The sequence below is a fragment of the Martes martes genome, assembly GCF_963455335.1.
Source record: "Martes martes genome assembly, chromosome: 4".
Classification (NCBI taxonomy): domain Eukaryota; kingdom Metazoa; phylum Chordata; class Mammalia; order Carnivora; family Mustelidae; genus Martes; species Martes martes.
The window spans coordinates 175811635-175826995 of NC_137891.1; the positions used below are offsets into that span (position 1 = coordinate 175811635).

General features: G+C 43.0%; 1 protein-coding gene across 8 annotated transcripts in view; it reads left to right on the forward strand.

Annotated features, from left to right (window-relative positions):
* USP48 (ubiquitin specific peptidase 48) overlaps positions 1-15361 on the forward strand; it is a 100690-nt gene that overhangs the window by 22843 nt on the left and 62486 nt on the right. For all 8 annotated transcript variants that reach the window (XM_080799990.1, XM_080799992.1, XM_080799991.1 and 5 more), the window contains exons 2-4: positions 8607-8727; positions 10135-10291; positions 14778-14905. In XM_080799990.1, the coding sequence (XP_080656116.1) occupies positions 8607-8727; positions 10135-10291; positions 14778-14905 (406 nt within the window). The remainder of the gene's footprint in view (positions 1-8606; positions 8728-10134; positions 10292-14777; positions 14906-15361) is intronic.

Consider the following 15361-nt stretch of genomic DNA (forward strand, 5'->3'; position numbering starts at 1 on the left):
CAGGACCCTGAGATCATGACCTGAGCCGAAGGCAGAGGCCCAACCCACTGAGCCACCCAGGCACCCCTCAAAAACTGTTTAAAAAAAGACATTAAAACATCACTCCCTTCCCCTTGGAAAAATTAGAGTCGTAGTGGATAACTTTGTATCCTGTTTATTTAGAATTCTGTCTGGAACAAGGTCACAAGTCTCAGAATATTGTTGGAAAAGAGTTGTAATGGCTGCATAGTATTCCATCACGGCACTCTGCTGCCTCCCCTTTAACATTGTCCCTGTGGTTGGGCAGGTAGCTTGTTTCGAAACAGTTTTCTGTTGTAAACAACACTGGTGACTTTCCTGTGATTGGGCAAGTAGCTTGTGTCTAAATAGTGATGATTATCTTTGAAAGTGTTTGTTGACATCTGTGCTTAGGATGCATTCTTGAAAATGGTAGTTCTGGGTCGAAGGATGTGAAGACCAATAAGTCTTTATTATACGTGTAATGGGATTGTTTTTCAGAAGGTTTGTGATGCATTAGGCGAAGTTTCTCGGTGTAGTCAGATCTTCACTTGAAGCAGGGAAGGAAGTTAGCAAGCCTGGGCAGTCTGTGTGAAGTGATGTTCCTAAGAGCTAAGCAACTAAAAGAATATGAGGAACAGCAAAGGAATAGCTCTTTTAAATGACACCTGGGGTTGGAGCCCCACTCCCTCTCCTAGTCAAATAGTTTTTTTTTCAGCTGCATAATAACTATGAAATCGCTGGCTATAAATTTTTTCCGTTTTGTTGGAAGATACTCTTAAATGACAGATCCTTGGAGATCTGTCAGAACAGCTCAAACTTTGATGTCTTACTATGGTTAGTATGAGAGAAAGTCAGTGGTTTGTACCCTAGATACCTAGCCTGTTGTTTTTCCAGTCCCCAACCAAACAGTTTTTGATTTATGGAAAGTTATTTTCATTCTTTACAGCTTTGGGCATCACTGCAGCCTCCCCCCCCCCCCAGCTTTTCTAAAAATATTTTATTTATTTATTTATTTGAGAGAGTGAGCGAGCACAGGCAGGGGGAGGGGCAGAGGGAGAGGAAGATGCAGGCTCCCGGTTGAGCCAGGGATCCCAAGGGGCTTGATCCCAGGCCCTAGGGATCATGGACTGAGCCTAAGACAGACATTTAACTGATTGAGCTACCCAGGCCCCCCCCTTCCCTTCTTTCCCCCATCTAAGGGGTCCCCAGGTCCTGTTGATTTTCTTTCATTGATAAACTTGAATTCAGCTTTCTTGCATTCTCATTGCCGCTAAACTGGTTTAGGACGTCATCCTCCACTAGGACTGCTGCCAAGGTGTTTGCTGGAGAGTCATGTCCCAGCTGCTTAGCATGTCATACCAAACATTTTGGAGCCTGTCCCTTGTCTACCACTTCAGCTGCTTGGTGTTCTTCTATCACATGATTCTGGAAAAAGTACCCATTGGGATTCATCGTTGTTTCCTTACCACAGTGTTGTGTATTCTGTGGATATATGCCCAGGAGTAGAATTATTGAAGGAAAATGTTGGTGTCATTTAATATTTTGAGCCATTTTCATATTTTTTCCAAAGGCGTGTGTTTTGTTATTCAGCACATTGGCAGTGAATGCACAATGGCTCTCACTTTACCTTAGTTGTCACTGGGGAGTTTTTGCTGATTGGATAAGAGAAGATCTCTTTCATGACTATTTTAACTTTGCATTTCTTTGGATTGGAGTGTTTTCCCTGTGTTTGTTAACTAGTCCTGTAAGAAAGTTTAGAGGAGGAGACAACCACTTTAAGAATTAGGTCTGGAGGAGCGCCTGAGTTTCTCAGTCACTGGGTGTCTGCCTTCGGCTTGGGTCATTATCCCAGTCCTGGGATTGAGCCCTGCATCAGGTGAGCTCCCTGCTCCGCAGGAAACCTGCTTCTCCCTCTCCCCCTCCCCCTGCTTGTGTTACCTCTCTTGCTGTCTCTCTTTCTCTCTGTCAAATAAATAAATAAAATCTTTAAAAAAAAAGAAAAAGAAAAGAAAAAGGCCCGAGAGAGACTGAAGTGGCTTTTTTGGAGTGTTGGTAATAGAAAAAGCTTTAGTTCATATTTGTTACTCCTCGACACAGATGATAGGAACTTGGAACTAGCATAGCCATAAGAAAAATGGCTCAGTTAAGAAATTTCAAGAGGTGGGCGCCTGGGTGGCTCAGTTGTTAAGCATCTGCCTTTGGCTCAGGTCATGATCCCCGAGTTCTGGGATGGAGCCCTGCATCGGGCTCCCTGCTCTGTGGGAAGCCTGCTTCTCCCTCTCCCACTCCCCCTGCTTGTGTTCCCTCTCTTGCTGTCCTTCTCTCTCTGTCAAATAAATAAAATCTTTAAAAAAAATTTTCAGGAGGGTTTTTTTGTTTTGAAAATTCAGGGAAGTTTAAACAAGTAAGTCATGGATAAGGCAGGGACATAGGTGGGCCAGGGAGTGTGTCTGGAACCTCCATCTGTTTCTGCTTCTCGTGCAAATCAGCATGTTGATTGCTTCCTAGACAGCCAAGTTTCCCAGGTCGCACACCATCCAGAAGTGTCTCCTGCCACCTGAGAGGTACTGATGTTGTTTTTCCCCACATCCTTCACTTTGAAAGATCTTGTGAGATTTTTGTGTTTCGGTGACAGATTGGGGCTGCATCTTAGCAGCTCTTGCTAGCGTAGCCAGGGCGGGGGTGGTGGTGGTGGTGGTGGTGGTGGTGGTGGCAAGAGTGTCTGGCTCCAGGGTTCCCAGACAGACCAGGCTTGGGCACTCACCACTGACAAAATCCAAAGGCAGAGACACAGTGGTGGTGAAACGGGAAAGGAATTTATTTTAGTGAGGCCTGCATCGGAAAGATAGGGGACTAGGGTCTCAAAGACTGTCTACCACATACCAAAAATACTTCCAGATTTATATAAGGAAAACGTGAGGCAGAGATTGCTGGGTACCTGCAGGTGGGCAAGGAAGGGGAAGTCCATTGTCATGAGTGGGGTTTTGCTGGCCTTGGGAAGTTCTTATTCCTTGGGTGAGAGAACGGCCCCCATGGGGGATGCTTTGCCCCTGAGATCTTTTGCCTGAGATAAAGAGATAAGATGGAAAGAATTTCATCAATTACGAAGTTCAGGGTCAAAATGGAGGTAGTTGAAGTCCTTTTCTAGAACCACAGGACCTGAGGAAGTTTGTTCTCAGAAAAAGGGCCTAAAGGGCCTATAGCGCAGGGGTGGATGAGAGAAGAAACTTGGCACATACAATAAATAACACAGTAGTAGGCATCTGCCACATAAAACAAACACTTTTTTTTTTTTTTTTTAAGATTTTATGTATTTACTTGTGAGAGAGAGCATGAGAGGGAAGAGGGTCAGAGGGAGAAGCAGACTCCCTGCTGATCAGGGAGCCCAATGCCGGACTCAATCCTGAGACTCCAGGATCTTGACCTGAGCCGAAGGCCATCGCTTAACCAGCTGAGTCAGCCCCCGCCTTTTTTTAAATCTCTAGACCTAGTCTGGGGCTCGAACTCACAACCTGAGATCGAATTTCATGCTCTGCTGACTGAGCCAGACAGGCGGCCCTTCTTCTTAAGCCAACCAATGTAGAAGTGTAAATGAGATGAGAGAGTAGGCCAGAGCCAGGGGAAGAACCAGGTTGACTGCTCTCCGGGCTTGGTTTTTGTGATTTGGTTCTCTGTTCGCCCTGTAGGTAGAAGGAAGGATTTCTGGGAAGAAGACTTGTGGGGAGTGGGTAGAGGATACGGTTTGTTACAAGGTTGTAGAAGTTTCTATTTCAGAGAAGCTGAGTGGCATCACTTTATCAGATTAAATCAGGGACATTTGTGATGTGTAAAAAGAGTTACTTGATTTCTAAGCAGTAGTTTCTTTGGCCAAGTAGGTGATATGAATGGGTCAAGCTGGCTGGGGTATTTACCCAGTAAACAGGTTGTCTTTGTATGCAGACATGCGTGCCAGTCTTTTATCTTAGAACACTTAGCCTTCTTGATTTCTGTTTACACTTTGACAGAAATAAGTGTGCAGAAACACTTTTCTGCTATTAGAAAATTGGTACAAACATGATGAGAAATGATATTTGACAGCCATGGCTACTCCTCCCATGGATAAAGTGACATTCAGGGCACTGGAGAGTGATGAATGGGAGAGGTTCTCTTCTGTAGGGTGTCTTGCTTCTGTGTTGGTGTTCTCCTCTGTTGGTTAGGTTGGCTTGGGAGTAATAGCTTGTAATTAGAAATGTTTTTACGATTTATGCCTCTTGAGTAGATTCTGTGCTTCTCCAAACAAGACAACAAACAAAATGCTGGGCTCCTGTACAGAAGGCTTAGCCACAGTGTGGAAAGCTTTAATCCATTAGCTTAAATGCTTTTATTGCAAAGCACTGCCATTGGCTCTTACCTGAAAGTGTGGCTCTAGAGACCTGTAGTGCGTGGGTTCGGCCTGGGGCCGGTGCCTTATCCCTGCTTCATCTCATCTACACGGTGATGGTGTTCTAGCTGACCGAACACTTAATTCAGTAATATTTGGCCAGCAATTAATTTAAGAAGACATGTGCAAACAAAAAACAATGCCGGCACTCTAGAGGCAATTAATGAAATTGCTTTCAACTTCTCACATCAGTTTTGGAAGTCTTTTCAAAGTTAAAGAAACCCTGTTTTATGGAATTTTTAGGCCGTAGCTGGAGCCAACTTGGACCAAGTTGAGTGTACAAGATTTGGGGTTGGTAGGGGGCAGTGGGGATAAGGAGAGAATACTTTTTTTTTTTTTTTTTTAAAGTTCAGAATGACCAGAGAGAGAGACTGGGAGAGAGAAGGAAGGGTGTTTAGCCTGGAGAGATAGGTAGATGTAGTTGATTCTGGAGGCAAATGAAGGTGTTTTTAAAAATTATTTATTTTCAGTAAATTCTCTGCCCAAGATGGGGCTCAACCTCATGTCCCTGCAATCAGGAGTCACATGCTTCTCTAAGCCAGCCAGGCACCCCAGAGAGCCTATTTTCATGTTTCTCTTTTGCTTTTGGGAACAGGAGAGTAAAATCCAAATGGTTCCACAAGAGCCATCTTCTGAGGGGCGCCAGGGTCTTGGGATTGAGTCCCACGGGCATCAGGCTCCCTGCTGGGTGGGGAGCCTGCTTCTCCCTCTCCCTGTTCTGCTCCCCCTGCTTGTGCTCTCTCTCTCTCTCTCAAATAAATAAAATCTTTAAAAAAACAACAACAACAAAAAAAACCCCATCTTCTGAGAATGAGGTGTGGGTGGAAGCCATAGGAGAGTGCTGCTTGTCCCCACAGCCAAATCCTGTGAAAAAGTCTTAGCACTTTCCTGTTCAAGAGCAGAAGGAACAAAGGAGATTTGACATTTCAAAAAGCAGATTTGAAAAAATGAGTACCTACTGGTATTGGGAGGTGTGTTTTTACTCCAGCTGGCAATACTGTCTTTTCCATCCTAAGGAACCTGAGTTCAGTGCTGCTAGCTGTCATTTTTTTTTTTTTTAATTTTTATTTACTTGTCAGCATAAGTGGGGGTGGCAGGAGGGTGGAGCTTGGGAGAGGTAGAGGGAGAGGCAGGTGCCCTGCTGAGCAAGGAGCCCAGCAGGGGACTCCATCCCAGGACCCCAAGATCATGACCCAAGTTGAAGGCAGATGCTTAACCGACTGAGCCACCCAGGCGTCCCTAGCTGTCATTTTCTTGTTAAAAGAATCTTCTTAGTAAATCCTTACCCTGCTTCAAGGAAGAGATTTTAGGTTACTCTCCTGATTCTGAATCCTGTTTTTTGTTTTGTTTGTTTTGCTTGTTTCTTTGTATCTTATTTCGCTAGAAGAGAAAAATTATTTTTGTCCAAAGGAAAAATGATTTTTTTTAAAAGATTTTATTTATTCGACAGAGAGATCAAAAGTAGGTAGAGAGAGAGAAGGGAAGCAGGCTCCCATCTGAGCAGAGAGCACGATTCAGGGCTCGATCCCAGGGCCCTGAGATTATGACCTGAGCCAAAGGCAGAGACTTAGTCCACTGAGCCACCCAGGCGCTCCTATCAGTTCATTCTTGATGGATGTTGATGATGTTTCCAGTCTTTCACTGCTATCCATAAAGCTTTAGCTAAGCTTCTGAAACATTCAGAGCGTATAGATCTAATAATGTCCTTTGTGGCAAAAGAAAATCCAAGCTTGTGTGCTGCAGCCAGTTGTCTCTTTAGTCTTTTTCAATCTGAAAGGGCCATTCAGTCTTTATTTCATGACATTGACGTTTTTGGAATGTAGAAAGCTCATCAAGGTGGGTTTGTGTGATGCTGCCTCATGATTAGATTGAGGCTGTTACGTTGGCCGGACCATCACAGAAGTAACTCCGTCCATCATAGCAGCAGGGACCCACCAGTATAACTAATCTTTTGGTGAAGTGTTGGCCAGCTCTCTCCACTGAAAGTTACTGTCTTTCCTTTCATAATTCATGGACATCCAGTGCTAAGATACTTTGAGGCTATGTAGATATTTCATTACTCCCCTACACTCCACTCGACAGACTTGCCTCTGCTAGCATCCATCGATGATGCTTGCTTGATTCTTGCATTAATCTGATGGATGCCTAATGCTGGTTTTCTAATTTTCTTCTACTTTGACAGTTGACTTTTTTCTCTAAGGAAGGACTCTCCCATTCCCCATTCATCCATTTCACTGTGGGTTCCTGTTTACTCAGTAGATCATAATCCTATCATTAATTTGCCTCTCATTGTTTCTGATTTTGCCACAGGGAGTCCCTCTCAAACTGTCCTTTAAACGTGTCCTCCATCATCCTTTGAGTACATCCGTATTTTGGGGGCATAGCAAGATAGATGTTCCATGTTCATCTTGTACTCTGTCCAGCCAGCATGGAATTAGCTGTTTTTCCCAGGAGCCCTGGGTTCTTTGAGTGCGGAATACTTAGAAATCAAGACCTGGTTGCTAGGAGTGCTCACGCAATTGCTTATACACCCTCAGCTGATAAAAGGCCATTAATTACATTTAAATTTAAGACAACAAATATTTTTATTTTCTTCAATAACAATCTTTTTTTTTTTTTTTTTTTTAATCAGAGAGAGAGGGAGCACACAAGCAGGGGGAGTGGCAGGCAGAGTGAGAGGCAGGCTCCCTGCTGACCAAGGAGCCTGATGTGGGACTGGATCCCAGGATGCTGGGATCATGACCTGAGCCAAAGGTAGCCACTTAACTGATGGAGCCACCCAGGCGTCCCAAGCAATGTTTTTTGTTTTTTTGTTTAAGATTGTATTTATTTATTCATGAGACAGAAAGACAGAAGGAGCATGGAGAGGGACAGAGGCAGAGGGAGAAGCAGACAGGGAGCCAGATGTGACTCCAGGATCATGACCTGAGCCGAAGGCAGACCCTTACCCTACTGAGCCATGGAGGCACCCTTCAACAAATATTTTTTAGTATAAATTTATTATTTATCTGAAATTCAAGTCACTACTGTTCTGTGGTTTATCTGGCAACCCTAGTCTACCTAGAAGTTTAGGCTTATGTCTGTTACTCCTGACCCAGTACTGCAGGCTTCATTTTCTTCTTCCTCCCTTCCTCATTTTAACTTTCCGAGCCTTGGTTTCCTTTATCCCCAATATATTTCCTTATTTGTTTAAATATAGAATATAAGGAAAGTAGTTTTTTAGAATTGTTATGAAAAGGAAGTCATTAAGATTTCGTATTTCTACCTTTTATCTTTAGCCTGAGGATACTACTACGTGCATTTGCTAGTAACTGCATTCGGGTTCCTTGGGTTAGTTCCTCATCCTCCTTCCCTTCATTGTGGGTACGTTATTTAACTGAAATGTGTTTGTGTTGGGTTTAGGGCCCCTCTCCCTATCCTTACGTGTGTGTATACACGTGTGTCATATTCACAGAGGCCCCCAGTTCAGCAGTGTATGGAACAGTATATTCAGAAAGTGTCACACACCCCTCCAGTTTTTACTCTCATCCCACTCGTGTTGGGAAGGTAACCACTTTTATTGGCCTCTGGCTTAACCTTTTGGTTTGTGTTCAAAGGAGCAGATACACGTGTATTTTCTAACTCCCCCATCTTACACAAGAAATAGCATACTATAGATACTGTTTTGCGTGTTGCTCTCTTAATCATACATCCTAAAACGGACTCTACATCCATCTGTAGAGGTTTGTGCTGTGGTTTTCCTCTTCCGGTCTCCTAGGACTCTGTGAGGCCGAGGTACCATGTCCCCTGTTGGCTCCTTCGGCTTTCCAGTGTTTCACAGCTACAAACAGTGCTGTAATGAGTAACCAAGGTGTTATTTGTGCAGATTTATCTGCACTCTCAGAGGTGTATCTTCAGGGTAAATTCTTAGAAATGAATTTCCTGGGTTTAAAGGAAGCTGTGTGTGTAGTTTTGTTAGAGATTGCAAAAGTCCTTTCCCTGAAAGTCCTGCCATTTTGAATTCTCTCAGCAGTAAATGAGTTCTTTTTCCCACAGCCTCACAGATTGAACTCCGTGTTTCATCTTCTCCGTTCTCCTCATTTTATAGATGAGAAATAGATGAAATCTGGTATGCCATTATAGTTTTAATCCACATGTTTCTTATGGAACGATGGCATTTCTTAATCAAATAATCATTGTTTTGTAGACGAAACTGCAAAGGAAATCCGAATTGCTTGGTTGGCATTGGCGAGCATATTTGGTTAGGAGAAATAGATGAAAATAGTTTCCATAACATTGATGATCCCAACTGTGAGAGGAGAAAAAAGGTAAGCCATCCTTTTTTAAGTGATCACTATGGGGTATTCCTCTGGGTTTTTGTTGTTTTGTTTCGCATCTGTAATCAGAAACTATTACTGGTTTGCGGGAGCCCATTGCAGCTTGAGGATAAGCAGTGGAACTTAAACTGCTTGAATTGGGACAGTTCTTAATGGTAATTTTTAAATCAGGTGGCCGTGTAATCCAGCAAGCCTTCAGAGGACGGTTGTAGTTTAAATGCTGATTCTGCAGGGGGGAAAAATGCCGATTCTGTGTTGGCTTTCATATTGTATGTTTTATTTTGAACTCATTTTTAAATGTCTCTTTAGGGGCGCCTGAGTGGCTCAGTGGGTTAAAGCCTCTACTTTCGGCTCAGGTCATGATCCCAGGGTCCTGGGATTGAGCCCTGCATCGGGCTCTCTGCTTAGAAGGGAGACTGCATCCCCCCACCCCGCCCCCCGCCTGCCTCTCTGCCTGCTTGTGATCTCTGTCTGTCAAATAAATAAATAAAATCTTAAAAAAAAAAAAAAAGTCTCTTTAAAGGAAGTGGTAAATCAAGGAAACAAGCTCCCCATAGTGCTGTTATTACCATGCTTTCTTGGGGGTGTGTTTTTTTTTTTTTTTTAAATAAGATTTTATTTATTTGACAGAGAAAGAGATCATAAGTAGGCAGAGAGGCAGGCAGAGAAAGAGGGAGAAGCGAGCTCCCCACTGAGCAGAGAACCCGATGCAGGGCTCGACCCCAGAAACCTGAGATCATGACCTGGGCCAAAGGCAGAAGCTTAACCCACTGAGCCACCTAGGCACCCCTTGGGCTTGTATTTTTATATATTGTATGTGTAACCAGTAGTTTTACTTTTTAAAAAATACACATTAAGATTTTCTAAGCAAAAAGCCTGGTGTTCACAAAATAGCTATATAGATATTTCATGTCTTAAAAAGAATGATTCTTTGTAAATTCAGGAACCTGCAGTTTTTGGAAAAAGTTGTAGCCAGTTCCCCCTGCTCCATTTCTCCCTAATCTATATGATAGAAAGGAACTTTTGTGGACATTTTACTTTGTCATTGTCCTAATGTTGACAGTTTTAGGACTATAGCAAATTAATACCCTATGTACACAGGTTCAGAACGGATCTGGCCTGGAGCCCGTCACTTTAATTTTAGATGTAAGGGGCCAGAGAAGACTAGAAGACCAGGGATGAGCTGTCCTATGTCTTCTCCACTCCTGTAGCCAACCCAGATGGGGCTTTCATGAAATTATGTCCTACCTGTGGCCAAGAGAGCCTTATGTGGTTATGCCATGTTGGTTGGTGGTGGTAACAGATTTTTTAATCTGAAATTTAAAAAATAATTCCTCTTGTACTTTTTTTGTGTAAAGGGAAATTGATTTTGTAATTGCAAATTTTGTATTTTTGTAGAACTCATTTGTGGGCCTCACTAACCTTGGCGCTACTTGTTACGTCAACACATTTCTTCAAGTATGGTTTCTCAACTTGGAGCTGCGGCAAGCACTATACTTGTGTCCAAGTACCTGTAATGACTACATGATGGGAGATGGTATCCAAGAAGAGAAAGGTTAGTGGGATGGGTATGGGGCTGGCTCCCTTGACAGCATGTTGCCAGCTAGAACACTTTGCAAACCCAGGAAACTAACTTCTGAGGACTTGTTATGTGCTGGGCATGGTAGGCGGTCCTTCGTAAACATTGTCAGGTTTCAGAGTGTTCCTTTTTTTCTGTAAATTTATTATTTAGGCACCAAAATGGCTCATATTCAAGTGAAGGAAATCCATTTGATTATTCTTCTAGATTACACCTATAATTTCTCCATGTATTACACCATGATTGTAGCCCATTAATTTGTAGCGATTGATAAAATTCAAGTCAATAAAGCAGACAGCATTACTCTTTTCCCTAGCTTGGGAGACTTATTACTTCATTGTAACCACAAGCAATATTTTGTCCTGATTCCGAAATACACCAGCTTCATTGATACCCTCTAAATTTAAGGTTAAATTCACTAACCTTGGCAAAATCAGTCAATAGCAGCTACAGTCATTTAGGGTTTTTAATTTTTTTTTTTTGACTCAGAGAGAGATCGCAAGTAGGCAGAGAGGCAGGGAGAGGGAGAAGCAGGCCTCCTGCTGAGCAGAGAGCCTGATGTGGGGCTCGATCCCAGGACCCTGGGATCATGACCTGAGCTGAAGGCAGAGGCTCAACCCACTGAGCCACCCAGGTGCCCCCATTTAGGGTTTTTAGACAGAATCAGTTTCAAACTTCGTACTGGAATTATTTAGTTTATTTCATGTATAGTGTGTGGATGATTACTCCTGACTGATACTATTTTCTATTTAGAGATGGACTACTAGAGGCTGCTTTCTCTTTAAGATGGAACTTTCATGGAACAGACCAGATTTTTCTCATTCTCAAAGCTGGGGGTTGGTGGAGGGCAGTGAATGTCTGAGATTACATAGGTCTGAGAGCTCCAAGTTGGGAACTTCGACCCTTGCTCCCACCTCTAAATCCTGTGCTGTGTTTTATGTGATCTGGTTTGGGCACGTGCTTATTCTTTGACTCTGAGAGGGACTAGAGGATTTATAAGCCTGGTATCTTCTGGCAGCCCTGCACACAATGGGTATTGCTTTAGAGTGTTGGTCCTTGTTAACAGTAATCTTTGCTTCAAAACACAGTGCTTAAGGGGCACCTGGCTGGCTCAGTCGATAGAGCATGTGATTCTTGATCTCGAGGTTGAGTTAGAGCCCCACGTTGGGCATGGAGCCTACTTAAAATAAAAAACAAAACACAGGGCTTAAAAAAATTCTTTTCCCACCCCTCCCTTACAAATTCTTAAGATTATTTCCCCCAAACTTTATTTTTATAGTTCTGAATATTTAAATTTAGATTAATAGTGTATTAAGTATTTAAAGTAATATATAAAGGATGGTTAATGTAAAATGGTTCTTTTTGATTTTTAGCATTATCTTGCTAAAGAATAAATATACCAGTGAGATGACAGTTTCATAACAAGTGAAAAACTAAATTTCTGTTTTATAAAATGATGTGTCATGGCCTCTTTTGGGTATCGTGGCTTTAACATTATCCTAAAAAAAAAAAATGTGTGGGTTTTTTTTTTTTTTTTATTTCTAAGCACATGAATTTTTATATTTTACCAAAGTTGTTCCTCACCTGTTCTCTGATGAGAGTGTACATTTCTGCTGCTATTTTAATAGGCACGATAAAAGAAGTGCAAAGGCTTTGTGTTGGATATGATGGGATCTGGGTTCTGCTTCTAGTTTAGTCACTCCCTTATTTTACAGATATGAAAGCCCGGGGCACCTGGAGGGGTGCCGTTGATTAAGCTTCTGCCTCTTGGGTTTTGCTCAGGTTGTGATCTCAGGCTCATGAGACCAAGCCCCACATCAGTTTCCATGCTTAGCTTGAAGTCAGCTTGAGATTCTCTCCCCCACCCCTCTGCCCCTCCTGCCCATGCTCCGTCTCTCTCACTTTATCTAAAATCTTTTTTTTTTTTTTTAAAGGAAAGACAGCAGAGGAGAAGTTATTTTATTATTTTTTAATTTTGAGAGCGAGAACGTGCAAGAGCAGGGGGAGAGAAAGGCTCTCAGGCAGACTTCACACTGAGTGCAGAGCCAGCCTTGGGGCTCAATCTTAGGACCCTAAGAGCCGAAATCAAGATTTGCATCCTCAACCTACTAAGCCACTCAGGTGTCCCAGAAGAGGAGTTACTTTGGAGTTAATAAGTATGAAGTATCTAACCTGTAAGATAAGAGAGTTGGAGTAGACCTAAACTTACCTGAATACCTTTTAGTGGACTGCAAAGCCTTTGCATCCCAGGAAGTAAGATTTTTACATTTGTTTTATAAATGAAATGTTGACTTCCTGAAAGTCACAGTTGGTAGTAAAGAGATAAACCATTCAGAGTCCAAATAGGAGACAAAAATGACACAGTAATTTGAACAGAAAGAATAGGGAATTATTACTGTTTTATACATCTATATTAAGGTTTTTTTTTTAAAGATTTTTATTTATTTGACACAGAGAAATCATAAGTAGGCAGAGAGGCAGACAGAGAGAGGAGGAAGCAGGCTCCCCGCTGAGCAGAGAGCTTGATGTGGGGCTCGATCCCATGACCCTGAGATCATGACCTGAGCCAAAGGCAGAGGCATAACCCACTGAGCCACCCAGATGCCCCTGTGTTAAGGGTTTTTCATGGTGAATTTGTATTTTAGTTTAGCCAGCTGGACTCAGTTGAGATGATCCTGATGTTGTTGGCAACATCCAGAGCATCATAGTGAGGAGCCAGCTGAACATATGCTGCCTTACCTGCATCAGACCTGATCATGGTGTTGACCTTGGCCACATCAGTGTCGGAGAGCTTTTTTGCGGCCTGTTTGATCTGGTGCTTGTTGGTCTTGACATCCACAGTGAACACAAGTGTGGTGTTGTCTTCTGTTTTCTTAATGGCTGACTCAGTAGTAGGGGGAACTTGATGTCATAGCGATCAAGCTTGCTTCTCCTGGGGGCGCTCTTTCAAGGGTATTTAGGCTGCCTTCGGAGATGCTCTGTCTTGGGTCGTTGGAATGTGTGTGACATGCAGATCTTCTTTTTTTGTGTGACTTTGGACACTTTTCAGCACCGCTTTCTTGGCCTCAAAGCCTTTACTTTGGCTTTGGCTTTGGGAGGGGCAGGAGCTTCCTTCTTACTTAGCCTTTTTATTGTTAAGGGTCTCTGCACCCACTGTGGGGCTAGCACTTTGAGATGGGCATATGCCCTGCTGACTGAGCCAGCCAGGTGCCCTGAATTGTTCTTACATCCTACAAGATAGACTTTAATTTTTAAAACATGCATATATTATTGGGAGGCTTTTTGGAAGGGATTTTTTAAAAATTATAGTTGACAATCTATTAGTTTCAGGTGTACAGCATGGTGATTTAACAATTATATATGTTATGAAATATTCACCAAGAATAGGAAATTAGAGTAATGGGGGGAGTGGTTAGTAAGAATTAAAGAGGACTTGAAAAACTATAGGACTAGCAGATGTAGGGAACAGCCACTACCCTCGGAGCAAAAATGCACACCCCAGGAGGACTTTTCATCACCCCACCCCACCCCCCCCCCCCGCCCCGGGCCTGAAATCTGGACCTCTGGAGAGTGCCCTGTGCGGGCTCACTAGATGCCTGAGAACGTGCCGAGCTGCTTCCTCAGTAGGGACCCCGACTTGAAACTGTCTACAGGGAAATCCAGGGCCTCAGAAGCCTCTGTTAAGTCATCTGAGAGGGTGCCTAAGAGGTCATTCAATATGGTTTTTCAAGAGGAGGTGCCTCACGGGAGGCGGCCTACTGTGGCCGCTGCCAGAGGAGGCGCTGCAGGAAGCTGCTGAGCAGGGTTGGCTGCAGGAGCCTGGTGGGGCAGGCCCGACTGGACCCTCCGGTGCCCTCTGCTGGCAAGACTTAACCTTGCGTGGGCTGGCTGATCCATGTTATCACAGAGGGGGCAGAGCCGGGTAGTGACTGGCACAGAAGATGATGCTCAAGTCTTTGGGGGCTCTTGAGATCCACTTTTCCTATTTAAGATACTTTCCCGACTCACTAAAACTTGCCACTCTAAAATTCTAGCATTTTAAAATGCATCATTATATTCATTCCAGTTTGAATCCTGTCACTTGTGTAATTCATGGCAAGTTTACATTAATGAGATTATATTAAAATATTTGGCCATCTTATGTGAATGGTAAATACAGTCTGTGGTTTTTATATTGTACTGAACATTTCAGTGGTGATTTGACACTAGAAAACTATGGTCGTGGTTGCTGTTGTGATGTACATATAAATCTTGCCTTTAGGGGATGTATATGGATAGCCACGGCGGCTTCCTTACTTCCAAAGAGATGTGATTACTAATTTGTTTCTATTAAATTCTTAGAACTATCATAAAACACTAATATTCTATAAAGGTAAGGGTGCTTAATTATGTTCTCATGTAAAGAAGTACATATTTTAAAGAAAAGTAGCACTTTGCTAAAAACAACGTATTTTTTCAATAGATTATGAGCCTCAGACAATTTGTGAGCATCTTCAGTATTTGTTTGCCTTGTTGCAAAATAGTAATAGGCGATACATTGATCCATCAGGATTTGTTAAAGCCTTGGGCTTGGACACAGGACAACAGCAGGTAAGAACCTTTAAATTCTATATTTTTTAAAGGTTTATTTAATTATTTGTGAGAAAGAGAGCACAGTTGGGGATGAGAGGCAGAGGGAAAAGATGAGAGAGAGAGAACCCTCAGACAGACTGCCCACTGAAAGCGGAGCCCGATTGGGGGCCAAATTCTGCGGCCCTGAGATCATGACCTGAACCGAAATGAAGAGCCAGACGCTTAACTGACTGAGCCACCTGGGTACCCCAGAACCTTTTAAGTTTTTTTAAATATAAAAAGGTACCTAAGCGTTCTTTAGAATGTTTGTAGGAGGAAGTGAAGTAAAATGCTTTTTAATTTTTTTTTTTAATTTATTTATTTGTCAGAGAGCGAGCGAGCACACAGGCAGGCAGAGTGGCAGGCAGAGGGAGAAGCAGGCTGCCCACCGAGCAAGGAGCCCCATGTGGGACTCGATCCCAGGACGCTGGGATC